This window comes from Canis lupus, chromosome 14, assembly GCF_011100685.1.
Source record: "Canis lupus familiaris isolate Mischka breed German Shepherd chromosome 14, alternate assembly UU_Cfam_GSD_1.0, whole genome shotgun sequence".
NCBI classification, from domain to species: Eukaryota; Metazoa; Chordata; class Mammalia; order Carnivora; family Canidae; genus Canis; species Canis lupus.
In genome coordinates this window covers 1,260,175-1,287,217 of record NC_049235.1, presented here as the reverse complement: position 1 = coordinate 1,287,217, position 27,043 = coordinate 1,260,175, and the positions used below count along the sequence as shown (strand labels likewise).

The following is a 27,043-nucleotide window of genomic DNA, read 5'->3' as shown; positions in this document are numbered from 1 at the left end:
GTTTGGGTCTGAGGAGGATTCATGGTTAGGAAAACCCTCCTCAGGGGACAAGGAAGAGGGTTCAGATGTAGCACCTGGGGCTGACACCAAAGCATTTGCCTAAGACAATCAGCTTTTCAGAGAAATTTTACCCTAAAATAATTTTTTTTATTTTTAAAACTTTACTCTTTATGTTTTCTGATTGATGAGGCGATGACTTCCAGTACTATGTTGAATAGCAGGGGTGAGAGTGGACATCCCTGTCTTGTTCCTGATCTTAGGGGAAAGGCTCCCAGTGCTTCCCCATTGAGAAGGATATTTGCTGTGGGCTTTTCATAGATGGCTTTTAAGATGTTGAGGAATGTTCCCTCTATCCCTACACTCTGAAGAGATTTGATCAGGAATGGATGCTGTATTTTGTCAAATGCTTTCTCTGCATCTATTGAGAGGATCATATGGTTCTTGGTTTTTCTCTTGCTGATATGATGAATCACATGGATTGTTTTATGAGTGTTGAACCAGCCTTGTGTCCCAGGGATAAATCCTACTTGGTCATGGTGAATAATTTTCTTAATGTACTGTTGGATCCTATTGGCTAGTATCTTGTTGAGAATTTTTGCATCCATGTTCATCAGGGATATTGGTCTATAATTCTCCTTTTTGGTGGGGTCTTTGTCTGGTTTTGGAATTAAGGTGATGCTGGCCTCAAATTATTTTAAAATTTGTATGGAATTAGAAAAGACCAAGAATAGCCAGGGGAATTTTAAAAAAGAAAACCATAGCTCGGGGCATCACAATGCCAGATTTCAGGTTGTACTACAAAGCTGTGGTCATCAAGACAGTGTGGTATTGGCACAAAAACAGACACATAGATCAATGGAGCAGAATAGAGAATCCAGAAGTGGACCCTTAACTTTATGGTCAACTAATATTTGATAAAGGAGGAAAGACTATCCACTGGAAGAAAGACAGTCTCTTCAATAAATGATGCTGGGAAAATTGGACATCCACATGCAGAAGAATGAAACTAGACCACTCTCTTTCACCATACACAAAGATAAACTCAAAATGGATGAAAGATCTAAATGTGAGACAAGATTCCATCAAAATCCTAGAGGAGAACACAGGCAACACCCTTTTTGAACTTGGCCACAGTAACTTCTTGCAAGATACATCCCCGAAGGCAAAAGAAACAAAAGCAAAAATGAACTATTGGGACTTCATCAAGATAAGAAGCTTTTGCACAGCAAAGGATACAGTCAACAAAACTCAAAGACAACCTACAGAATGGGAGAAGATACTTGCAAATGACGTATCAGATAAAGGGCTAGTTTCCAAGATCTATAAAGAACTTATCAAACTCAAGAGCAAAGAAACAAACAATCCAATCATGAAATGGGCAAAAGACATGAACAGAAATCTCACAGAGGAAGACATAGACATGGCCAACATGCACATGAGAAAATGCTCTGCATCACTTGCCATCAGGGAAATACAAATCAAAACCACAATGAGGTATCACCTCACACCAGTGAGAATGGGGAAAATTAACAAGGCAGGAAACTACAAATGTTGGAGAGGATGCAGAGAAAAGGGAACCCTCTTACACTGTTGGTGGGAATGTGAACTGGTGCAGCCACTCTGGAAAACTGTGTGGAGGTTCCCCAAAGAGTTAAAAATAGATCTGCCCTATGACCCAGCAATTGCACTGTTGGGCATTTACCCCAACGATACAGATGCAGTGAAACGCCAGGACACCTGCACCCTGATGTTATAGCAGCAATGTCCACAATAGCCAAACTGTGGAAGGAGCTTCGGTGTCCATGGAAAGATGAATGGATAAAGAAATGTGGTTTATGTATACAATGGAATATTACTCAGCTATTAGAAAATACAAATACCCACCATTTGCCTCAAGGTGGATGGAACTGGAGGGCATTATGCTGAGTGAAATGAGTCAATTGGAGTAGGACAAACATATGTTCTCATTCATTTGGGAAATATAAATAATAGTGAAAAGGAATAGAAGGGATGGGAGAAGAAATGGGTAGGATATATCAGAATGGGAGACAGAACATGAGAGACTCCTAATTCTGGGAAACGAACTAGGGGTGGTGGAAGGGGAGGAGGGTGGGTGGTGGGGGTGAATGGTTGATGGGCCCTGAGGGAGGCACTTGACGGGATGAGCACTGGGTGTTATTCTGTATGTTCGCAAATTGAACACCAATAAAAAATAAATTTATTGTTAAAAAAAGGAAGTGCATTACTGAAAGAAAGGATGAAAGAAAAAAGAAATTTCAAGAGGATTTTTGCTTTAACAAAAGAAGTGAAAAGCAAGATTAGCATTCAGTGTTTGTTCTGCAGGGAGTAGTGACAGAGGTGGTGTGCTCTCTCAGCAGGAAGGGGAGCCCCATCAAGCTCCTCCCCAGGAATTACACTCAGAAGCAAGCCACCATACCTTTGCACCTTTTGACCAAGGAAAGAAAATCTTAAGACTAGAAAATAGTCTTAAGTTATTAAATAAAATAACACATCGCCCAGTTTTGTCCTTGAACATTAAGGATTTCTAAAAAAAAAACACAATATTATCAATAACTATTGAAAAAGTGATGGTAATGGCTCTACCACATCATATAACTATGTAGAGAATGTAGCAAGCAACGAGATATAATGTGCTTTATCTTGATTTCGTTTCTGCATTTGTCAGCAAGATGCATTCCTAGGTAACGGAAAAGCCTAAGAGAGGTTGTTTGGGGGTCTGGAAATGCTCAAAAATCTTTCTGGGTAAGTTAATGGTGATTGCTTTTTTATGCTATTTTGGTTCACAAAACATTTCATATGAATGCTCCACTTCTGGGATGAATGTGTAAATTCTTTATACTTTGATAAAGTGTTCATTTATGTAAAAAAAATGAGGCTAGACTTCATCATCTACTCCCCCTTTTTTTTCATTTTAATTAAATGTTTTGCATCCTGTTATTCCAATCTTGGGAAATCCTTTCCAAATATCGCAGTGATTTCTTCCTGATTTCTCTCCCAGCTCTCCCATCATTTAAAACAATTGTGTATACCCTCTTATGTTTCTTTAAATTTTATAGAGACCAGGAAAACTTCTCCTTTATGAGTCATGCTTTTCCTTCTAATGCTATAGTGTGTTTGTACAGCCTCTTGAATTCACAGACATTCTTGGCATGGGGCATGTCCTATAAGTACTAAGTGTCAATACATATTTTTGTGTCAAACCGGTTTACAATAGCTCTATATGAAACACTGGATTCCATACTAGGCCATTAATTGTGAAAGTCTTTCTTTTCTTAAGATTTTATTTATTTATTCATGAAAGTCACAGAGAGAGAAAGGCAGAGACATAGGCAGAGGGAGAAGAAGGCTCCAGGCAGAGAGCCTGATGTGGGACTCCATCCTGAGACTGCGGATCACGCCCTGAGCCAGGGGCAGGTGCTCAACCGCTGAGTCACCCAGGCATCCCCAAAGTCTTTCTATATAGGGAAATGACTTTGTTTTTTCTTATGTACTTTAATAGAATGGAAATAGAAAACGTTGTTGAGGAATTGCCTTCATTGAAGTCTTTCACACGTCTTTCCTGGAGGTATGGCCCAGGAGGCCTATAAGGTCTATTTTTACATTTATTGAATTTATGGTAACAGAATCTATGTAAATACAGTTGAGTTCAGGCTGCCTCTACAAGCTGGGAGAAACACCTATGACCCATTTTACTGCATGCTCGCAGCCACACTGGAACATCCCTGAGGATAGGCAAAGCCTCTAATTCATAGTGAGCCATAGGGCCAAAACCCTAGAAAAGATGACAACAGGGAATGGGTATCACATTCAGTGTTGATCACTGAAAATAGGTCATCAGTACCCATTACTCACAAATAAAAATCTAAGCACATTTGCAGAGCATGCAAAACTGGTCATCAGTTGGTCTTTCCCCATCCACAGCTGGACTAAGAACCTCATCAAACTACTGGACATCTCAGGACATCCTTTGCATACTTCACTGGATTTTGTGCTTGTGTTTATTCTGACCAGATTCTACTCACACTACTGAGGCAGGCTGGCAGTTCCAGATCTCCCTGGACACTCGGTAGTTCCATTGTGAACCATTTCTCCACATGCTTAAGTATACTGTATTCAGTCTTGCCATCCATGTGCCCACTGGTTGTTCACCAGTGGGTACACCTGGTAATATGTGCCACTGCCTTACTATTTTCCCCGTGTCCCAGCTCCCTCCTGCAGCTGCATATAAGCTCTGAGGTCTTCACCTTGATTAACTCTGCATTTGATGCCCATATCCACTGCCTTGTTCCTAAAACCATCTGCTGAAGGAGGAATGCCATTCCTGCCCTGCTTTGCAGAGTACACCATCATCAAACACTAAACATACAATAAAGACAGGGTCTCTTTCTATTCCCTGCATTATCTCATGTCTCATATCTAATATATGTACGGGGCTTGCAACATGTTTTTTTTTTTCAGAGAATTATTGCAAATCTCACATGGGACATTGTATTTATTAATTTACCCCAGAAACTATACTGGGCCCTTACTCTGTGCAGACTCTGAGTGAGGGATTTTGGAATAAAAATATGAGTGTTGTCCTTAAAACACTCAAATTACTTAAAAGAAAATTCTAATGTAAATCACTGTTTAAATATAGCATTACTACATAAATCTACATTTGCTAACATGCATATGTGAGGAATGGAGCTCATGCGTGTGCAAAGCCAGCCAAAGGCTGGCATTTATCCCCCTGCACCTTCCAATGTCTCAGAGACCCTCAGTTCTCCCTCAGAGTCAGAAAGACCTTCTCTGCTTCAACTCCTCTTCCCAGATTCCTTCCTCAGAAACACAGAGCTGCCCTGGATGCAGCCGCCCTTTATTATAACTAGGGAGACTGTGTCCCCTAGTGCTGTGTCCACAGAGCACGTTTGAAAAGTTTAGCTCAATGAGTCACAAAAGCAGTTTCTGGGGAATAAAAAAAAGGAACAACAATAATGCAGGCTGTAACTGCTGAATGAAAACCAACCAAGATCCTTTTGAAAACCACAAATAGGAAGGAAAGTGCTGTGTCAGTAACTGTTGCTTTTTTTTTTCTTCCTGTGGAGGAGGAGGAGCTTGAGTCTAGGAGATTGTGAATCCCCAGGGCTGAGGCAAAAGTGTGCCAGGGAGAGCGAGAGGCTGAAAGGGAGAAAACTATGGATGCCCTGAAGGCAGCAGTTTAGGACCCAAAGCCACCATGCCCAAGAAGTTAGGGAAGGTGAGCAGGGAGGCATAGTCCAAGGATGGAGGATCCTGTGTTGTCAGAGAAGATAAGACACAGATGAAAAGACCTAGAAAAGGAGCATTAGTGAGGGTTGGGGTGGATTTGGAACGATGCAACCTGAATCAGACAGAGGAATCTGGGAGGGAGTGCACTGAAATATGTGTGTATTGGCTTACGGAGGTTTTCTCTTCACCTTAGAAGAAGCTGCATGAGAAAATACAAATGTGAGACCAACCCTATTAAACAAAAAAGTACCCAGGCAGTCACTTCACAGCATTTGTAATACAATGAAATCAAATTATAATCAGGCCCAGTGCCTACCTGCACAGACAGACTGGAGGGAATTGTGTTTCTCTAAGAACAAGGATGTCATCGACCTCATTCCCAGGCTAACAAGTCTGGAGACAAAACAAAACTCAGCTACATTACAATCAGCTGGGAAGAAATGCCATCGGATGTCCATTCAGACACTGAGCTCACCCCCCTGAAGACCACTGTGCCCCCCACACTGAAGCCAGCAAGCTCCTCAGCTTCCCAGGAATGAGCATCATTGAGAGCCTCAGGGATGTAAACAAAAACCCAACTATATATGTAGAAAAACATGGATCTCACTTTGACATGATATTGTCATCTTTGAAATTCCCTCATCCATTAGCTTCTAGGATAAACTGTACTGATTCTGTTCATTCATTTATCATGCATTCAACTAGTATTTACTGAGGGTCCAGTCATTCTTCAAGGTATTGGGGGAGATGCAGCATTGAACAAAACAGAAAAATCCCCCTGTCCTAATGTAGCTTAAGTTCTGTCTCACAGTCCTTCCATTTGTCTTGATACTTTTCTTTAATTAAATATACTTACTACATGCCAGAGCCTGTTTCAAATGTGTGGGATCTATGAGTTCTTCTCATCATCTGAAGAGCACTGTAGGAGTGGCACCAGCAAGGTCCTCATATTCAGAGGAAGTTTGGCACAGGAAGATGGACGTGGCTTTATCTGAATCCATGTAGCTAGGAAGTGGCACAGTCTTCCTCCTCGGCCGGGGTCTGCTTTTCCACTGGGGAGGCCTGTGCCCTCTTGCTTTCTTTTCTAACATTGTTGTTTGGATCATACATGCATCTGTTTGCTCTCAAAGAATCTATTTTATTTCTCCACCCTAGCCTTTGGGCAGATGAGTCCAAACCTTTCAAACCTGCCCACCACCAAAACTTCAGGCAAGCCCTCATACTTAGAATAATGAATGACCCACGGGGTGCCTGAGTGGCTCAGGAGGTTAAGCATCAGACTCTTGGTTTGCGCTCAGGTCAGGATCTCAGGGTCACTAGATTGAAACCCCCACCCCTTCTTGGGCCCTGTGCTCAGTGGGGATTCTGCTGGAGATTCCCTCTCCCTCTACCCCTCTCCTCATTCATGCTCTCTCTCTCAAATACATAAATACATCTTTAAAAAAAAAAGGACTGCAAACTTCACAGGAACCCCAAAGACCTGAGTCATCTGTCCTTGCCTGTCATGGGGACCTTATCTGCTGCCACTCACCCTCATCTGGCCCCACACACAGCCTGCCTGGAGGGCTCTGGTCCCAGGCTGTGTCCTGCTCCCTCCTAGCACAGTTCAGGCTTGTGTACCCTGTGGCCTCTTACTGCTCTGTTGATGGCTTCCCTTCCTGCTTACTGCTTGTACTGGCCCTTCAGTTGTTAGCTCAGAGACTCCCTGTGGGCCTGGCCCCAACCCTACAGGTTAGTCCAGAGTCCTCTATTATAATCTTGTAGCACTGCTGAACGATTCCTTTCTAATTGCCTGAGTTCTCTTGATGGATTGTAAGGCTCTTTGAGAACTGGAACATTCTGTCTTTTGCTTACCCTTGGGTCTGGATGATTTGGTCCATGCATAGCTACCATAACTTCAAATTCAAAATGGAAATCACATTTTGTTCAGTGACAGACACTCCCTGCATTTGTTACTTTTCAGTTGACCTACTGACCTCACCGCACTCATCCTGAGTAGGTATCACTTCCTCTCTTCAAATTATCTTGCTTCTTATGCATCTTTCTCAATCTTCAGACTTCAGAGTTGCAGCAGCTCTGAGGGGCTACACGTGAATTATTCCTTCTGAGGAAAGCCTTGTCACCTCCAAGATATGCTTTGCAACAATAATAAGAGGCACACAGTCCTTACAGGACCCTCATTGAACTATGCCAGATATGTATGTTCCAAATATTTGCTGAGCTATACACCTGTCATTATTCTATGTATATCTACCTCTATATCCCCAGATCAGCTCATCTACTCATTCCTTTTATAATTAATGGGATGGAGTGGGTAGAAAAAGTAAAGTTTGGAAAAGATTTTAAGAAATTGTTATACTATGTAAGGATAAGAAAGCCATGGGGTAGTTGAGAAAAATAATGAAAGGCCAGAGCTCAGCAATTCTCCAAATGCACTGAGAGTGAAACATGAGAGTAGGGGCTCCATGAAGATACAGTGTGAGGGATTCTGTTACAAATACGCAGTTTCCTAGGAGGCCATGATTACTAAAACGTCAATTTTATCCTTGTCACTGAGTTGCAACTTTTCACCAGGAGTGGCTCATTTGGACTCTTGAAGCAGAGCCAGCGGATAAAACCCAGGCTGCATCTGCCTCTCCCGAGGCTGTGGGGTTCCGCCCTGTGCCAGACCTCAAGGGCAGATAGTGCGGGCAGCTGGGGAGGACAGTGCAACTATCACCCCGGGCCAGGCGACCTCCGGCCCTACGGCCATGGCCTCGGGGGCGCCTGGGGAGCGGCTGCGTGAGGAGGCCAGGTGCCCCGTGTGTCTGGATTTCCTGCAGGACCCGGTCAGCGTGGCCTGCGGCCACAGCTTCTGCCTTAGGTGCATCTCCGAGTTCTGCGAGAAGTCGGCCAGCGCGCAGGGGGGCCTCTATGCTTGCCCGCAGTGCCGCGGCCCCTTTGCGCTGGAGAGCTTCCGGCCCAATCGGCAGCTGGCCAGCCTGGTGGACAGCGTGCGGCAGCTGGGGCTGGGCGCTGGGCCCCTGGGGGCGCGCCAGTGTGCACGGCATGGTGAGGACCTGAGCCTGTTCTGCGAGGAGGACCAGGACGTGCTCTGCTGGGTCTGCGACACCACTCCGGAGCACAGGAGCCACCATACAGGCGCCGCTCCAGGACGCAGCCAGGCGTTACCAGGTGAGAGCCGGGGTGCGTGACACCGCGAGCGCAGGCGGAGAGGCTCGAGGGCGAGCCTGGAGTCACGGCCCAGACAGGAGCGGCCTGAGCCCGCGGTGTTGGTGGCGTGCCCAGGGACAAAGCCAAAGGGCAGAGTCCTGCTCTGAAGGACTCCGCGCCCTTCTCACCCCCTCTTGCCTCACAGCTCACGCTCAGCTCTGGTCTGGTCTTCCTGCCTTGTGGTATGGAAGCCCCTTCTGAGACCTCTGTTCAAAAGCTCAAGTGCTCCGTTATTTTAGTCTTTCTTCTCCTCTGAGAAGCCTTCCCTAGCCCTTTACTTTCATCCTGCTCTCATTCTTCCTGATGCTGGTGTTCTGGGAGGGCTAGAGGTCTGGTGTGGAAGGCTGTGATATCCAACGGGCTCTTCATGATAAGTATCTGTCTTGATTGTAAATGCTTCCTAGTTGTACGATACCTTGCTTTTTAATAAGTGCTTATCTCTGTGTTACTTTATATTGTCACCAAAACAACCCTGGGCTTCGGACAGTAGAGTCTGCTGGGCACATGGCTCTCATCATCTTTAAAGCCTGCAGATGCTTGTGTACCCTGAGGTAAAAATCTGTGGCTTCACACACAGGCGGGTCTATTCCACACAGCTTTGGGCTCACATAATGTGGGCACCCTCAAGGGGAAGGTGGCTAATATTGGGGTACTTAGCCCCCAAAAGTGGCATCTGTGAAACTCTAATAGAATTTTCCCTACTGGTTGGTGCTCTCCAGAAGTTCTTTGACATATTCTGATTACATTTAAATTTCCAGCATTAGGAACAGCTACTACCACAAGGGGAGTGGGACTTGTCTTCAGTCTATGAACATGTTTAACAGAAGTACTGTCACAATTAAATAAATTTCGAATATTGACTTTCTAAAATGATGATGATGATGATGATGATGACGATGATAGTGATTATATTTTTACCTTTGATTGTTTTAAATAAAGGTTTTTGGGGTATTTTCCACCTCAACTTTCTTCCTGACATGCCTGGAAATATCTCTTAGCTTTTCTTTTTTATTTTGATTGTCATCTATAAAATTCAGGTGCCAGCTCCTTTCTAGTTACACTTTTAAAGTATGCTGTTCCTCCTTTCTTTTTATCCAGAAGTTAACTCAGTGTAACTTGGCTATATGTAATATGTCTAAAGAAGTTCCTTATATTTTAATAGTCCTGATTTAAATACCAAATAAATACTTGTTAAACTCTTTAGCCTATAAGTCAAACTTCCCTAGGGTCCTAAGTTCTGTTTCCACAGTTCTTATGTCAACAACTATGAGATCCGGCAAAACTAGCCTAATCACTGTTGGCCCCAAACATGCCACATCTTTTTCACCTCCTTCTTTTAAGATTTTATTTATTCATGAGAGACACACAGAGAGAGAAGCAGAGACACAGCAGAGAGAGAAGCAGGCTCGATGCAGGGAGTCCGATGTGGAATTCGATCCCAGGACTCCAGGATCACCTCCAGGGCCTAAGGGAGGCGCTCAATCACTGAGCCACCCAGGCATCCCTCACCTACTTGTTTTTGATCAGTCTTTCTTTCTGTGTAAGGGATCTTTTCTATAAATATCAAAGTTCTATTTCTTGCAAACACTAAAACAAATGTCACTCCCCTCATCTTGTCAAATACTTCTATGAATCCTTCTGGTACTTTATATGCAGCATCACAGATAAAATTATAGCAATCTCTTTTAAAGGCAGTTGCTGGGGATGCCTAGGTGGCTCAGCAGGTGAGACCCTGCCTTTGGCTCAGGTCCTGTTTGAGTCCCAGCAGGGAGCCTGCTTCTGCCTCTGCCTATGTCTCTGTGTCTCTCATGAAAAAAATAAATTATTTAGAAAATAAAATAAAATAAAATAAAATAATAAAATAAAATAAAATAAAATAAAAGCCAGTTGCTGTATAAGGCATATTAAATGACTTTGGGAAAAGGTTTTCTTTTCTCAAATTTTCCTTAAGATCTACTGAATGACTTAGCAAAGAATATAAAAATGTCTGTACATATGTATCTTTCTGAGGGTTCTCTATAGATTAAATACATATGTTTACCTCCAGCAGATTTGTAGGGTTGAAAGGAGTTCATTTCATTATTTTATAAATTTCTCATAAGGTTTATGATATTCTGTATCTCCTTTTTTTTGTATCTCCTTTTCACTTGAAAATTAGTAACTTATAAGATTCCATTTGACCAAATAATGATAAACAACTTTCTTATTATAAAGCAATAAATAATTTTTAAACGTTGAAATATATAGATATAAGGAATAACATCACTTCCAACCAAGCAGTAGTAGATGCAGTGTCATCTACTGAACATTTGTTGTTACCTAGTTGTTCTTTTAAAAGATTTTATTTATTTGAGAGAGCGAGAAAGAGAGAGAACATGAGTATGGGAAGGGAGAGGGAGAAGCAAACTCCTTGCCTAGCAGGGAGCCCAATGCTGGACTCAATCCCAGGACCCTGGGATCATGACCTGAGCTGAAGGCAGGCACCCAAGTGACTGAGCCACCCAGGAGCCCCTCTACTTAGTTTTTTATATATTAATTACAAGCACTTTTTCTCAAAATTGGTGTCAATTCGTATAAAATATACTTATTTTAATTGACTTTATAATTGTGAATGTTTCCTGTCATTCAGTATTCTGCAGCATCTTATTTTAATTCCATCATGTTAATATAGAATACATTTTCCTCACTCTCCTGTTTTTGACATATGGTAAGTTACTGTTCTACTATTTTAAATTATGCTGCAATGAACATACTTTTAGATAAATCTTTGATTATAACTGGCATTAACATTTAAAATATATTTATATTTTACTTAATCATTAATGAGGTTAAAAGTTTTTCTGTACTTAGTAGGACCTGTTTTAATTGATCTTTTATTTCCCAACATGCCTGCTTGATATTAGGTGCTGATCTGGGGCATCTATAATGGGTTAATATATCTATATCTATATCTTTCCAAACAGACAAAGCTTCAGATGGCCCTGGAACTAATAAGGAAGGAGATGGAGGAGACCTTGACTCAGGAGGCCAACATGGGGAAGAAAACTGTCGTTTGGAAGGTAAAAATATCTTGGGACTTCAGGAGACTGGCTTGTCTGAAAGATCCAATCATTCAATTACTATTCAACCACCTTCTCTGCTCCACACTTTTGTTCCATATACATAGTTGCTCTCGAGAAACATCTGCATCACCCTGGATCATCACATTCCCTCAGATTATACCATGTATTTGTGTTCTTTTTATCTCTATTAATATTACCCCAATCAAAATTATAAATAAGTAGTCTTACTGATCTTGATTATACTATATAACTCACTGCTCCATTCCTAGTACCTAGAGAAGAGTCTCATACAATCATTTCTAGTTTAAAATGTGTGTGTATGTGTGTATTCATTGGACAAATTATATAATAAATATTTCACAAGATTGATAAACATGAAATACAGTTAATAGTGATCATTTTACATATAGGAGGATAATCTGAACTTTCAGCCTCTTGTCAGTAAGCCATATATGTATCTTCTTTTTTTTTATACTTCATCATTTTTTTCACTTACCTATTAACACACACACACACACACTCACACACAATGGTTCTCAGTCTGTGGTGATTTTGCCTTCCAAGGGATATTTGCAATATCTGTAGACACAATCTGAGGGGTAGGGAGGGGAGTTTGCTACTGGGACTCCATGGGCGAAAGCCAGGCATTCTGTCAAACACCCTACAATGCACAGAACAGCCCATAAAAACTCACAATAATCATCTGGTCAAATATCAATAGGGTCAAGATTGAGAATCTATATATAGAAATTATATGCATATTTATATATATGCATATCTTATATGTGACATATATGAGATTTATTTTATAGAGTATTTCTATTATTTGGCCTTCTCCAAATAACCCTTCTTCTCTGATTGTTTTCTATACTTTTCTAATTATTTCATTCCTCTTTTCTTGAAAATTGCATCTTATACTCTAGCCTCACCCTGATATTTCCATAAAGACCATTTATGCTACATTTTTCTTATGTGTTGAATCTCATCTTTTTCTATAGTTATGCATATGATATGTAAAGTTAATCATTTATTGATAATTTTTGTTCTTTTTAGGCTAATAATCTAAGTCAATTGTTTTCAATCATGACATGACCACAGATTTACACAATCAGAAGCTCCATACACAAGACCTTGGTTTCTGCATTTTGCAAACACTCCACTAATTATTCTAAATAGAGATGATTCTAAGATCCCTGTTCTAAGTCATATAAACTTTGCATGATCTTTACTACGGAGAATGTAGCCTTGTCGACCAAATGCAATACACACTGGTTTACTAAAATGAACTCTAACTTCTACAAAAACACTTCTCCTATCTATGTCTATAGATATAATTGTAATACTCAAAAGGAGGATGTGGTAGAAATCAGGATTACAACCAAACCTCATCTTATACCACGCTGTCCCTCATGGGGTAACTCCACTCTTCTTCCATGACTGGATTACTAGCACCACTCCTCAACAGCTCAGGGTCCAACATCATGGATAAATTACATGAATTGTATCTTTCAGATCAAACTATGGAGTTTAGAGTTGATTAATTTTTTTAAAAGTCAGGATTGTGGTTTATGTATACAATGGAATATTACTCAGCCATTAGAAATGACAAATAGGGATCCCTGGGTGGCACAGCAGTTTAGCGCCTGCCTTTGGCCCAGGGTGGATCCTGGAGACCTGGGATCGAATCCCACGTCGGGCTCCCGGTGCATGGAGCCTGCTTCTCCCTCTGCCTATGTCTCTGACTCTCTCTCTGTGTGTGTGTGTGACTATCATAAATAAATAAAAATTAAAACAATTAAAAAAAAGAAATGACAAATACCCACCATTTGCTTCAACGTGGATGGAACTGGAGGGTATTATGCTGAGTGAAATAAGTCAATCGGAGAAGGACAAACATTATATGTTCTCATTCATTTGGGGATTATAAAAAGTAGTGAAAGGGAATATAAGGGAAGGGAGAAGAAATGGGTAGGAAATATCAGAAAGGGAGACAGAACATAAAGACTCCTAACTCTGGGAAACGAACTAGGGGTGGTGGAAGGGGAGGAGGGCGGGTGGTGGGGGTGAATGGGTGACGGGCACTGAGGGGGGCACTTGATGGACACTGGGTGTTATTCTGTATGTTGGCAAATTGAACACCAATAAAAAGTAAATTTGTTATTAAAAACATTTTTTTAAAGTCAGGATTATATGAACCCAGTGCATTAGAAAGTGGCAGAAAGAGGTTGAGATGGAAAATTGCAGGAGTCTTAAGGGATTTTAGAACCATTACTAATTTTGTTTTTGTTTTTGTTTTGTTGTTTTAGAAAAAGATGATAGCTGATGCCCTTTAATCAAACCAAGACCTTACAATGTTTAGCAAAGGGAATCCAAAATGAGATACTATGGGAGTTGAATTTGCTTTCTATACCCTTTTTTTAAAGCTTCCAGCTGCATTTTATTAAAAATACTCCCCTCTGCCTACTGTCTGGAATATCCTCTGTTGCATGTCATTTTTCTTCTTCTTCTTTTTTTAAAGTTAGTCTTCCACATCTCAGTCTTAAAAGAATAAAATGTATGTATAATGATGCTGTGTCCAAGTATATTCCTCAGGTCTATTTAAAACATGTACATGTAAGATTTGGGTAGAAATAAGGATTAATTTTCTGAAGTTAACTGCATAAATGGCCTGTGGATCATTTACTTCTTTTTTGACTGAGCAGAGAACATTAACTTTAAGTTTTCACAATTTCCAATTACTAAACAATGTTCACATTCTAATATCTAAATCCAGGTCTCTCTAATCTCTCTTCATAGAGATTCATTTGTTTCTACAGTGTTGTCATTCTAGTGACTACTTTAATATATTTTAACTTCATTCTGTAACTATTCCATGTGAGTCACTCTGCTCAGCAGTTTAATAGGTATTTATCTTTTATCTTTATTTTTTTATTGGAGTTCAATTTGCTAACATATAGCATAACACCCAGTGCTCATCTCATCAGGTGCCCCCCTCAGTGCCCGTCACCCATTCACCCCCACCCCCCACCCTCCTCCCCTTCCACCAACCCTAGTTCGTTTCCCAGAGTTAGGAGTCTTTATGTTCTGTCTCCCTTTCTGATATTTCCCACCCATTTCTTCTCCTTTCCCTTCTATTCCCTTTCACTATTATTTATATTCCCCAAATGAATGAGAACATATAATGTTTGTCCTTCTCCGATTGACTTGTTAATCCCCACACTCTTCTTCCCTCATAATTTAAATATGGTACCAAAACTTGCAGGTAAAATTGCCTGGTCCCCAAGCCCATTGCACATTGAGAACTCAAATCCAACTGTCTTTCTCAGACTCTAAATTTGAAAACTGTAGCAGACCATTTGTCCAATTGCATGGCTCTGGGTTTCTGCTTGTTGTTAAAATGCAGCCAATCAATCATTGGGCAGAATTATGGTCTCTTTGGAGGTGTCTCTAGACACTGCTGTCAGCTCCCTACCCTATACCTGAAGATGCCCCTTTGTTGATGATTTGATCCCCTGTGTCACTCCAGGAGAAAGTGGAAATCCAAAGGCAGCGCTTCAGGTTGGAGTTTGAGAAGTATCGTGGCTTCCTGGCCCTAGAGGAGCAGCTGCAGCTGAGGAGGCTGGAGGAGGAGGAGCGAGCCACCCTGCAGAGACTGCGGGAGAACAAGAACAGGCTGGTGCAGCAGGGCAGGGCTCTGAAGGAGCTGGCCCAGGAGCTGGAGGAGAGGTGCCAGCGCTCAGCTCTGGCTCTGCTGGAGGTGAGCCTGGGCGCTGAGGCAAAGCCATGGGCAGATGTGAGACCACAGGGGATACAGACCTTTCACCCATACACAGCAAACCACTTGGGCCTCTATGCATTGTAGGAAAAGGACACCATAGAATCTGTTTGGAACATACCTTGAATCTAAGTTCTAGCATCAGAATGAGAAGGGACCCTAGAGAAATGTATAAAACAGTTCATAGTAGAAACCAAAATTAAGTATTTTTGGAAAGTAAAATTAATTTGATCTTATGATAAGGTTAAACAAAAAAATGGACAGTCCACACTGTGTTGCCTAAAATCCTCACAATCTGTCAATGATGATAATGACAATTCCAGAAGTCTTCTGTAATCCATTTCCATGTCAGTAGTTGAATATGAATATGAAATATGAAACATATGAATAATGTTTTAAGCTGTCCATCTTCAAATGTTCCTGTTAAATTTTGGGGTAAACATGGATTTCCTTGTCCATATTGCATGTGCATTCCAGGCATGGTGGGGAGGGATTAAATGGACTTCTTGCCATTTCCTCAAAGTTAGGTATTATACTTCAGACAGGAAACAGGGAATACTTATTTGTTTTTAATCCTCCGTGAGGTCATCAAAATCCCAAGGGAACTGAGAAAGCTATTGTTAATGCGTGTGTATTAGCATGATAGAACACACTGCAATAGAAGACTTCTGGGCACACTTCATTCTGTCTCATCCCCAATGACACATTCAGGAGATTCTCAACTAATAATCCACATCCTCATCTAGTAGCTGATGCTCAGATCCCACCTGACTTAGATCCAGGCACTGAACGTGCCAGGAAATCTTCATATTGACTATCTACGTAATGTTTACAAGTACAGTGAGTACATGGCACTGGTTACACAGTTGGAAGTTCATGAAATGAACAAACTTACAAAGCATTTTTATTTATTTTATTTCACTTAATCCATTTTGTTTTCAATACATCTCTGTATATAAGCAACACTTATTATTATTATTATTATTAGGCTCATTTCTATGTGAGCAAACTAAGCATCAGAAAGTATTTTTACTTTTTATTTTTTCAGGATTTTCTGAACTTCAGAAAATAAATATACACAGAAATTTAGTATTTTCAAATACAACCTCCATCATCTCATTTTACCATATTTCAAAACACAGCCCCGAAAACAATCACTTATTAGTGCTCATTAGAATCAGTGTTAAAATGACTTATACTACAAATCTTAAGGAGAATATATCCTAAAATTATTTATGTTCATTCTTATATCCACATTTCCCTTACCTCCTCAGTACTAGCAAGCAGCATTTTACCAACAAAGGCCAAAAAAAAGGCCTACCAGTCCTATAAAAACTAAAGCTAATTATTTTCCTGCTTTTATGCCTTCTGAAAATTTATCTGACATGTGACTATTTTCAGAGGCAAAAGGAAAATGTAAAATAGGTAATTTATTTAAATAATCTCTTTGAGATAAAATGTTGCCATTAATTAATGACTTCCTTTTTTATCTAGTTAGGTAACCTATTCCATATGGGTTCATAGCTATGTTGTGGTGGTCCAAAGAATGAGAAATTTGGACATTGGAAGTAATTTTTTTTTGTCAATACCTTTCTCTGTCCCTCAAATAAATTCTGGAAATATATTAGGTCTATTTTTACCTTAATTCCATCTATGTGTGTTGCAAAAGCACAACTCTTTATTAATATATCCAAATGTCAAAAGTATCAATTCAGAAATAAATTGGTTGATATCATTGGAATTAGCCTAAACTTTGTGCAGTCTGAAATTGTAGTAGAGGAAAACTGATTTTAAAATTAAAGAGACATCCACGAAGGCAAGAGAAACAAAAGAAAAAATGAACTATTGGGACTTCATCAAGATAAGAAGCTTTTGCACAGCAAAGGATACAGTCAACAAAACTCAAAGACAACCTACAGAATGGGAGAAGATATTTGCAAATGATGTATCAGATAAAGGGCTAGTTTCCAAGATCTAATAAAGAACTTATTAAACTCAAAAGCAAAGAAACAATTCAATCATGAAATGGGCAAAAGACATGAAGAGAAATCTCACAGAGGAAGACATAGACATGGCCAACATGCACATGAGGAAATGTTCCGCATCACTTGCCATCAGGGAAATACAAATCAAAACCGAGATACCACCTCACACAAGCGAGAATGGGGAAAGTTAACAAGCAGGAAACCACAAATGTTGGAGAGGATGTGGAGAAAGGGGAACGAACCCTCCTGCACTGTTGGTGGGAATGTGAACTGGGGCAGCCACTCTGGAAAACTGTATGGAGGTTCCTCAAAGAGTTAAAAATAGATCTGCCCTACGACCCAGCAATTGCACTGCTGGGGATTTACCCCAAAGATACAGATGCAGTGAAACGCCAGGACACCTGCACCCCAAAGTTTATAGCAGCAATGTCCACAATAGCCAAACTTTGGAAGGAGCCTCGGTGTCCATTGAAAAATGAATGGATAAAGAAGATGTGATCTATGTATACAATGGAATATTACTCAGCCATTAGAAACGACAAATACCCACCATTTGCTTCGACGTGGATGGAACTGGAGGGTATTATGCTGAGTGAAATAAGTCAGTGGGAGAACAAACATTATATGGTCTCATTTATTTGGGGAATATAAAAATAGTGAAAGGGAATAAAGGGGAAAGGAGAAAAAATGAGTGGGGAAATATCAGAAAGGGAGACAGAACATGAAAGACTCCTAACTCTGGGAAACGAACTAGGGGTGGTGGAACGGGAGGTGGGTGAGGGGTGGGGGTGATTGGGTGACGGGCACTGAGGTGGGCACTTGATGGGATGAGCACTGGGTGTTATTCTATATGTTGGCAAATTGAACACCAATAAAAATAAATTTATTAAAAAATAAATTAATTAAATTAAAGAGAAAATTCAACAGCCAATTTTTGGATTTTGTCAAGAGAGATTCATGTTTCCTATAGTTTTATCTTCATATTTAATTATTTCCATTCATTCCTAAAGAGATGTTCATGGTTTGTTTCCAATCCATCAAAAGTGGTTTGGAGGTCTGACTCACACCTGCTCATATTTCTCTTTTACTTTCAGGGTGTGAGAGGAGCCTTGAGCCGGTATGTTTCCTTTCTGACTCAGGGAATGGGTTGGGGGAGGACAAGGAAGTTAGTGGATACACTGTACTGAGAATTCTCTGTTCTGTGCCCTTCTCAGAAGTCAGGATGTCATGCAGCTGGAAGCAGAGACCATCCCCATGGAACTGAAGACAATGTGTCGCATCCCTGGGATGAGGGAAATGTTGAGAAAGTTCCAAGGTAGGCTGCTCTTTGACCAAGGAGAACTATAACATGGTTTGGTTGTTATTGCAGCTTGTTTCTGGACAAGTCAGGCAGCAGTAACAGATAGAATTCAAAGTTTATTTTGAATTTTTAAAGAGTTATTTATTTATTTGTGATAGTGGGAGAGAGTAACCCAAGCAAATTCTTCACTGGATGTGGAGTCAGACGTGAGGCTTGATCTGATGACTGAACATCAGACCTGAGCTGAAACCAAAGGCTGGTCACTTAATCACTGAGCCACCAGGCACCCCATCAAAGGCTTATTTCTAGATCATATCATTGGTTTACTAGTGGATTCTGGAGACACGTGCTTCACTTCATCTTCTCCTGGGACCCGTCCAGGTAGAGCCCCACCTCCTTTCTGTTGCTGGTCGCTCTGGGAAACTGCTAAGTTCTGGTGGATTAGACTCTGGTCCTACAGACATCCACACTAATGTGGCACACTGGCTCCCTGAAGACGTCATTAATTAAAGTGAGTCACATGGTCATACCAAGTTATAACAGTGGATGGGAGAGAGGGCTGTGTTCAGAAGAAACAGAACTGGGATATTTGTGTAGAGTTATAAAGAGAATCAGAGTCACTAACACCCATTTAAGCTACATTTAGTTAGAAAAATTAGGCTTGAAAGTATGATTCAGAGTTTATTTGCGGTGATATGAATAACATTTGTTCCAATGGATATTAACTTCCCTGTTTATAAAATACTGAAAACAGGGATGCCTGGGTGGCTCAGTGGCTGAGCATCTGCCTTTGGCTTAGGGCATGATCCTGGGACCCAGGATCGAGTCCCACGCTGGGCTCCCTGCAGGGAGCTTGCTTCTCCCTCTGCCTGTGTCTCTGCCTCTTTCTGTGTGTCTCTCATGAATAAATAAATAAATATTTAAGATAAAACAAAATGCTGAAAACATATATTGTTTGGAGGGCTAAATGAAATTTTTTTGAAAACAGAAAAACTATCAATATAAAAGCATTGCTGTGTATCAAGTTTATTTTATTATCTATAATTTGATGAGTTGCTTAAATTAGGTAGTGAATAAAGCCAAATATATTCAGTTATTTATTTTCATGTAGGAATAAATGTGGTACATAAATGAGTTTGTTAGGTCTGATTATGTTGTTCTTCAAAGCAATATAGATTCAACATTAGTATTTCTCTGTTTAATCCAAGTTATACCCAGCAAAGCAGACAAACTGTGGCTAAATACTAGTTTCATTACTTGGAAGGAAGCTTCAGCCATCCTTCATGAGAAAACCCATTTTAGCAGCCCTGTTCAATGATGGGCAGATTAAACATGTAGTAACTATATGACCTCTGTAATTTATTGCACTCCTGTAATAAGTGTCCTCATATTTCCATTTTTAATGAATTAAATAATTAATGAATCAATTCAAGAAAAATCCTGTATTTTGTGTCAGACACCTTTCTAAGTATTAAAATATATTATTGAACAAGAACCCCAAATCCTACAAATCCATAGCTTCATGTTGTACATATTTACTTAAATTATGAAAAATGCATAGAATGCTAGATGATACAAAATATTGGGGAAACAAATAAGGTAAGGATAGCCAGACATTCTCAGGTTAGGGCATCTCATTTGAATTTGACAATCAAGGAAGGTCCCTTGGGGTTAAATCATCAAATATCTGATGTGGAGAAAAACATTCCAGGCATCAGAAACAATGAGTACCCAGGCCTTAGATAGAAATTAGAAGATGTGTTCCAGGAGCTATGAAGACGTCTGTGTGACTGGGAAGAAGTAAGCAAGGGAAGAGTCAGTGAGGCCAAGAAAAGACGAACTAGCTTAGGGTGTTACGGGCCGGTCACTGTGACCAGGATGCTTTACCTTTGCATCAAGCAAGAAATTCATGAAAAGTTGTGAATGGAGGAATAACATGATCAGACTAATGTTTTGAGAGTCTCACTCTGTACGTTTTATTGAGAATAAATTCAAAGAGGCAAGGCTTTAAGTGGGAAAAGCAATTAGGAGCCTTTGCGGTCATTCAATCCGAGATGATTGTGGATTGGATCAGCATGGTAGTATTATTGGAAGTGCTGAGATGGGGAATGTTGACAGAATCTTGGCATATTTAGAAAGTAAAGCTGTCAAAATCTGCTGTTGGATTAGATATGAGTTGTCAGAGAAAGAGAAAAGTCTACCTCTCTAAGGTAGAGATGTGCATTTGGAATCAGTAAGCATATGAACGGAATTTAATTAAAGGAATGATCCAACCACCCCAGGAACACACTGAGAGTGAGCTAAGAAGGAAAGAAGAGGTTCCAGTCCTGAAACCACTGGATGGAGGAGAGGGGAAAGCAGCACAGGAGACCAAGAATGAGTGATGAGTACACAGGGAAGGAAAACATCAGTGTCTTTGGGAAAGAGAAAGGAGGTTTTCCAGGACAAAGGGATTCTCAACAGCATTGACTGCTATAGAAAAGTAATTTAAGGTGAACTCTAATGACTACTCACCAGGGGGAGGTCACTGGAAAGACAGACATGGGGAGTTTCATTACATCATGATAAGCAATTGAGTATAAGAGAGAGGGGTGGAGGAGGAATTGGAGATAGACCATATTAACAACTATTTCACAGATTTATTTTCTCATAAATCGAGCAAGGGTGTGTGCTGGCATGGAAATGATGTGTAAAGAGAGTGCATACATTAAGTAGGCCTGACACAGTTCCATGGAAGCCCACATTTCAATCTGTTATTTATGACCTCTAGAGTTTGGGGAAGTCACATAAACTCCAACTTTGAGTCTCCTCATGTGTAATGTGGGGATGATAATTCACCTTGAGGATGGTTGAATGCATTAGCAGTGATGATATATTCCTTACATGACCCACTCAGGTTATAGTTTCAACACAAGATCACCAGAAGTAGTTTAGAGACAAATGGTACCATTTTAGTAGTATTTGTTATGATATTAAAAATAAAACTATATTAAAGAAATTTATTATTTTTGAACATTTATAAAGAAAAAACCTTGAATATTTTACACCCTGCCTTGTTCATTGAGGAAATTTTACTAAAGAAAAAACCTTGAATATTTTACACCCTGCCTTGTTCTCTGAGGAAATTTTATATATAGTTGTATTTATTAATTGTGTGTATAAGTAAAACTTCACATCAATCTCCCTGGGACTTCACAATATCAGTATAGGTTTTCTTTTGTGTAATAAATTACCAACACTTTTGCTTCTTAAAACCACATACATTTATTAGGTCATAGTTTTGTGGACCAGACATTCCTGTGGGGTCAGCTCATTTCTCTGCTTGGGTTTTAACAAGATCAGTATTAAGGTGTTGGCCAAGCTTGGCTCTTCTGATGAGTCTGGGGAAGACTCCACTTTCAATCTTATTTAGTTTATTGGCATAAGGTAGTTCTAGCAGTTGTAGGACTGAGATCTCTGTTTCCTTGCTGGCTGTCAGTTGGAGGTCACTGGCCTTGCTCCTCTTGTGGCTCATTCCATCTTCAATGCCAGCAATGACATATGAAATTCAAATATCTCTGACTTCCTGTTCTGCCATCAACCCAATAGCCAGAGAAATGTTTCTGATTTTAAGGGTTCATGTGATTACATTAAGTTAGATCTACCCCATCATGTTCCATATAATAAACATAAATATGAGAGTAGCACCAGGGTCTGGAGGCCATAGGGCTCATCTTAGAATTTTGCCTACAGCAGTGACATAACTTGAAAGTGGTGAATTTCAAATTAACAATTTTTTCTATGGATTTTGAGAAAAAAATAAATGCAGAAGATCTTCCTAAGATTACCCCACTGCTCTGAATGTAAGTGAAAGGACTCTAGTTAATACATGCGATTTGTCACATAATCAATGGTTATGTTTTTATTGGGGCAGTCATGAGTCCTGAGCTATGCAGAGGTAGCAGTGGGATACACAAGGAAGTGATGAAGAATATACTCAGCAACCCTCAAGGTAAACTACTCGTTTTGCTTCCCGTAGGAGTTATTGGAGAGAGAAGAATAAGGAACAGTATGACTATTATCCATAATATTGCAGCTTATTATGTTTTAACCAGTCTTTTCTGACCTTTCACATGTCCCACAAAATTCTTCCCACAGTTGATGTAAAGCTGGACCCTGTCACAGCACATCCTAGCCTCCTCTTGACGGCCGATCTTCGTACTGTGCAGGATGGAGAGCGGTGGAGGGATCTCCCCAACAACCCTGAAAGATTTGACACATGGCCCTGTATCCTGGGTTTGCAGAACTTCTCCTCAGGGAGGCATTACTGGGAAGTCATGGTGGGAGAAAGAGCAGAATGGGGTTTAGGTGTCTGTCAAGAGACAGTGCCAAGGAAGGGAGAGACCACACCCTCTCCTGAGAACGGTGTCTGGGCCATGTGGCTGCTCAAAGGGAATGAGTACATGGTCCTTGCCTCCCCTTCGGTGCCTCTCCTCCACCTGGAACGGCCTCACTGCATTGGGATTTTTTTGGACTATGAAGCAGGTGAAATCTCCTTTTACAATGTAACAAACGGGTCTTACATCTACTCATTCAACCAACTGTTCTCTGGTATTCTCCGACCTTATTTTTTCATCTGTGACACGATTCCTCTTACCTTGCCACCTATGACAGAAGCAGAGTTAGAAATTTGGGCATCCAGCAGTCATCTTGACTCTGCTTCTAATATGAGACATGATCATTTCTAAAATTCTCTTCCTGAGAATTTTCCACTTAGCAAAGATTTCCAGGGTGGACTGGACAATAGGAACATGCTAAGCAGCAACAATTGCCCCCATTAGCACTTTAATCCATCTTGCTATGGACATTTTTCCATCAGGATAAAACAGAAAATATGGAATATTTACATTTGGAGGAGAATTATAGAGCATACTTAAAAAAAAAAAAGTGACCTCTGTCTGTATCCTGCCTGGGACTTGAACTCACTCTCTGAGATCAAGAGTCACTGCATTCTGGCTGAGCTGGCCTGACATCCCCATAGATCATAATTTGTGAAATGGAGTGGGCTCCTCAAGTCTTTCAGATGGAGTCCCACATTTTCTTGATAAGGCTTTTCCAAGTCAACAGACATTGTGTTAAAGATTTCTATACATTCATTGTAACTTCTTATCCCTTTTAATCTCCTTTCATTCCAAGTCTTATTAAGAATAAGAAATGACTTTTTTTCAGAAATGGCAATTCTTGAATTGGTGGAGAACAGTCCAATACAATTCCAGCATCAGATTTGTAATTCTGTTACTCCTCCTCTCTCATTCTGTCTCTCTGCCTGCCTCTGTCTCTAGTTTTCTCTCTTTCTTGCTCCTTTTTTTCTTCATTCCTGTTATGGATAAGATTCCATTTCTTTCTAGATTAACAAATTCAGAACCATTTCTTTTTACATTCAATTTTCTTATGACTATATTCATTTATTTTTTAAAATATTTTATTTATTTATTCATGAGAGACACAGAGAGGGAGAGAGGGAGAGACACAGGCAGAGGGAGAAGCAGGCTCCAGGCAGGGAGCCTGGACTCCATCCCAGGACTCCAGGATCACCCACTGGGCTGAAAGCAGGCACCAAACTGCTGAGCCACCCAGGGATCCCCTGTTCATTTATTTTCTAAATCCTCTTTATACTCAACTAATTTCTAAGGATTATGAAATCCATTCCTCTGATTCAAATATAACTGATTATGACTCCAGGCCTCTCTGGGACTGCAACTTTTTCCTTTATCTTTGGAGATATTTTTTTAGAGTGGAAATTTCTCAGAATTCTGATTCAATTAATTCTTTGATTTAGCCATTTACTAGTGGCAAGACCTCAAATAATGCCTTTCTCTTTAGATCTCAGCAAATTAATATGGTTCCTATAAGTGAAATCATGATATGAGCCTTACAATGCTATGGAAAATATTTAAGATCAAGATTGGTTTTAATTAAACGTTTCTACTTAAATACAATATAAAGGTGATTATGATGATGATGATGATGATGATGGACTGATAATAATATTTGACTTATTTTTAATGTATACTCCATACCTTCCTAAAAAAATTCTTAAATCACTGAAGGCTAAATTTGCTTCTACATTTCTCTATATCTATGTCTAATAAATAATTGCCAAACAAAAGCTAAAATGCTCAACTGCCAAATGTTAAAATGACATACAATTATTGATTAAAGGAAAATTTAGTTAACATTACTTTGATAATAATCTGCCAACACTTTAATGCTCCACTTTAACTCTACCTTGAATTTTAACCTATTTTATCTTGCAGAAAGATCTCTTTGATTAATTTTTTTTTACTTACTTTCTAATAAGGTCAGATTTGGTTTTCTTTCTAGATTTTTAAACATTTTTCTTTGCAGATTTTTACATTTGGAGGACTATCATGAAGTATAATAATTTTAGAAATGGAACAGTCTCATAAACTATTTCCAGATGGCTCTACATACTTTATTGATGAGCTTTTGTATTAAACAAAGATTTCTGTACCTTCACTTTTTTGATATGTTTATATTTGATCATAAGCAAACAATTCCTTTCTCCATCTCTCCTTTCCAAATGGAGGTAATAATAATGTTTTCTTACATGTACCTTGTTAATATCTCATAGACCACACATATCCTAGTCCTCTTCCATGCATGGTCCAAGTAGAAAAGAGGCTCATGCCCTGGGTTTCTGCTCATGCTTAACCATTGTCAGGAATTAAACAGGAACCGCCAATTTAGTGAAGCACTTATTCATGTGACTGTAATGTCAGGGATCCATGACAGGAGGCAGTAGAGAGAACATACACTCAGAACCCTAGGGACTTTTCCCTGTGGACATCAGGAGATCACACCTCCCCAGGGGCTTAACAGGCAGAGGGACACCATGGCAGTCTCAGGCCTTCCACCCTCTTCAAGGCATGAACAGAGAATAACTAGTCCCTTGAGAAAGTTTACATCCTGGTTTCCACTGTCCCCCTCCCATCTTGTTATCTCACTTTACATCTTATCATGATTTATGTCAATCATTCAACCAAGTTAATTCTTCGTTCATTCCTTGCTTTCCAAGCTTCAAGAAGTTTTGTGCATCTGCTAGTATAACCTTTTCTCCTTTCCTTTCCAATTCCTGAGAGGTTTCTTCTGTTCTCTCTGGAACTCTGGTTCATTAACAGCTAACTTCTTTAATTGTTTTTTTTTTAGTATTTTTAATTTTTTTTATTGGAGTTCAATTTTCCAACACATAACTTAACGCCCAGTGCTCATCCCATCACGTGCCCTCCTCAGTGCCCGTCACCCAGTCACCCCCACCCCCCGCCCACCTCCCTTTCACCACCCCTTGTTTGTTTTCTAGAGTTAGGAGTCTCTCTTCTTTAAATTCTCTTTAAAGATCTTTCCTATTCCCCGAACTTCCCCTTATTTTCTTCTCTGTTCTTTCTCCTGAAAAACACACACACATGCACACACACACACACAGAGGCTTCTTCATCTCAGTGGAAAGGAACTCCATCCTTCTAATTGCTCAGGCCAAGAATCTGGTTGACTCCTGTCTTGATTTCTTTAGTCCTCATCCAGTCTATCAGTAAACCCCGGCTTTACCCCCAGAATACATAGATAATTTAACTCTGCTGCTACAACTGTGGTCTGAACTTCCATCCTCTTCCATTGGATTACTACACTAGTTTCCTAACATTAATCTGGGCTATACTCCAGCCCCTCCCATGTCCATTATGAATGCAGCAGCTGGTCTGATCCTTCAGGTCCCAAAACAATAAGTTGAGTTCAATGACTCTCCTTTGAACTTAAGAGTTAAAGTGGTAATATTTACAGTGAACGTATAAACACTGGAGTATCTGAGCACCAGTTAATTATCTGATTCTGATTCTCTCTCCCTCCACATGCTTCTGGTTTTATCCTCCTCCCCCTACCCTGGCATCTAGGCCAGGTTTATACCAGACCAGGCATTTCCCATCAAGGGACCCTTCTGCCAGCTGTGCCCTCTACCTGAAATTCTCTTTACCGGCATGTCTCCCTTACTCATCCCCTCTTTTTTTCCCCATTAAACCTTATCAAACCCAGCTTCTTGGTCAGAACTATACAGTCTGAACCACTTTGGTGTCCACCCAGATCCTACTCTCCCCAGTCTCTTTTACCAGGTCCAAAGGAGACAGCTCTTTTTTACCACTATTGTACTTAACAATTTCTAAATGTATTCACTATGTTGTTTTCTTATTTATTGAGTTTATTTTTGTTGGTTTGTTTTGCCTTTTCATGGTAGAATGCAGGCACTCTGAAGGGAGGGATATTTGTTTATTGATAACAATATTTTTCACATATCTCAAGCACCTTAAATACTTGTTTGTACATGGTTATCACTCAATGCATATTTGTTGAATAAATAAATGATTGACTTTCAGAGGACAGAATTCAA

The 27,043-nt window shown here is 40.1% G+C and overlaps 1 protein-coding gene across 1 annotated transcript; it reads left to right on the top strand.

Moving 5' to 3' along the window:
- The first annotated feature begins 7,846 nt into the window (after nucleotides 1–7,846).
- On the top strand, nucleotides 7,847–27,043 carry TRIM58 (tripartite motif containing 58). Its single transcript, XM_038556454.1, is given in 7 exon segments — nucleotides 7,847–8,411; nucleotides 8,413–8,445; nucleotides 11,448–11,543; nucleotides 15,073–15,303; nucleotides 18,401–18,423; nucleotides 18,521–18,621; nucleotides 22,744–27,043. Coding segments are annotated over 7 exon segments (1,464 nt in total). The 5' UTR covers nucleotides 7,847–8,021; the 3' UTR covers nucleotides 23,334–27,043.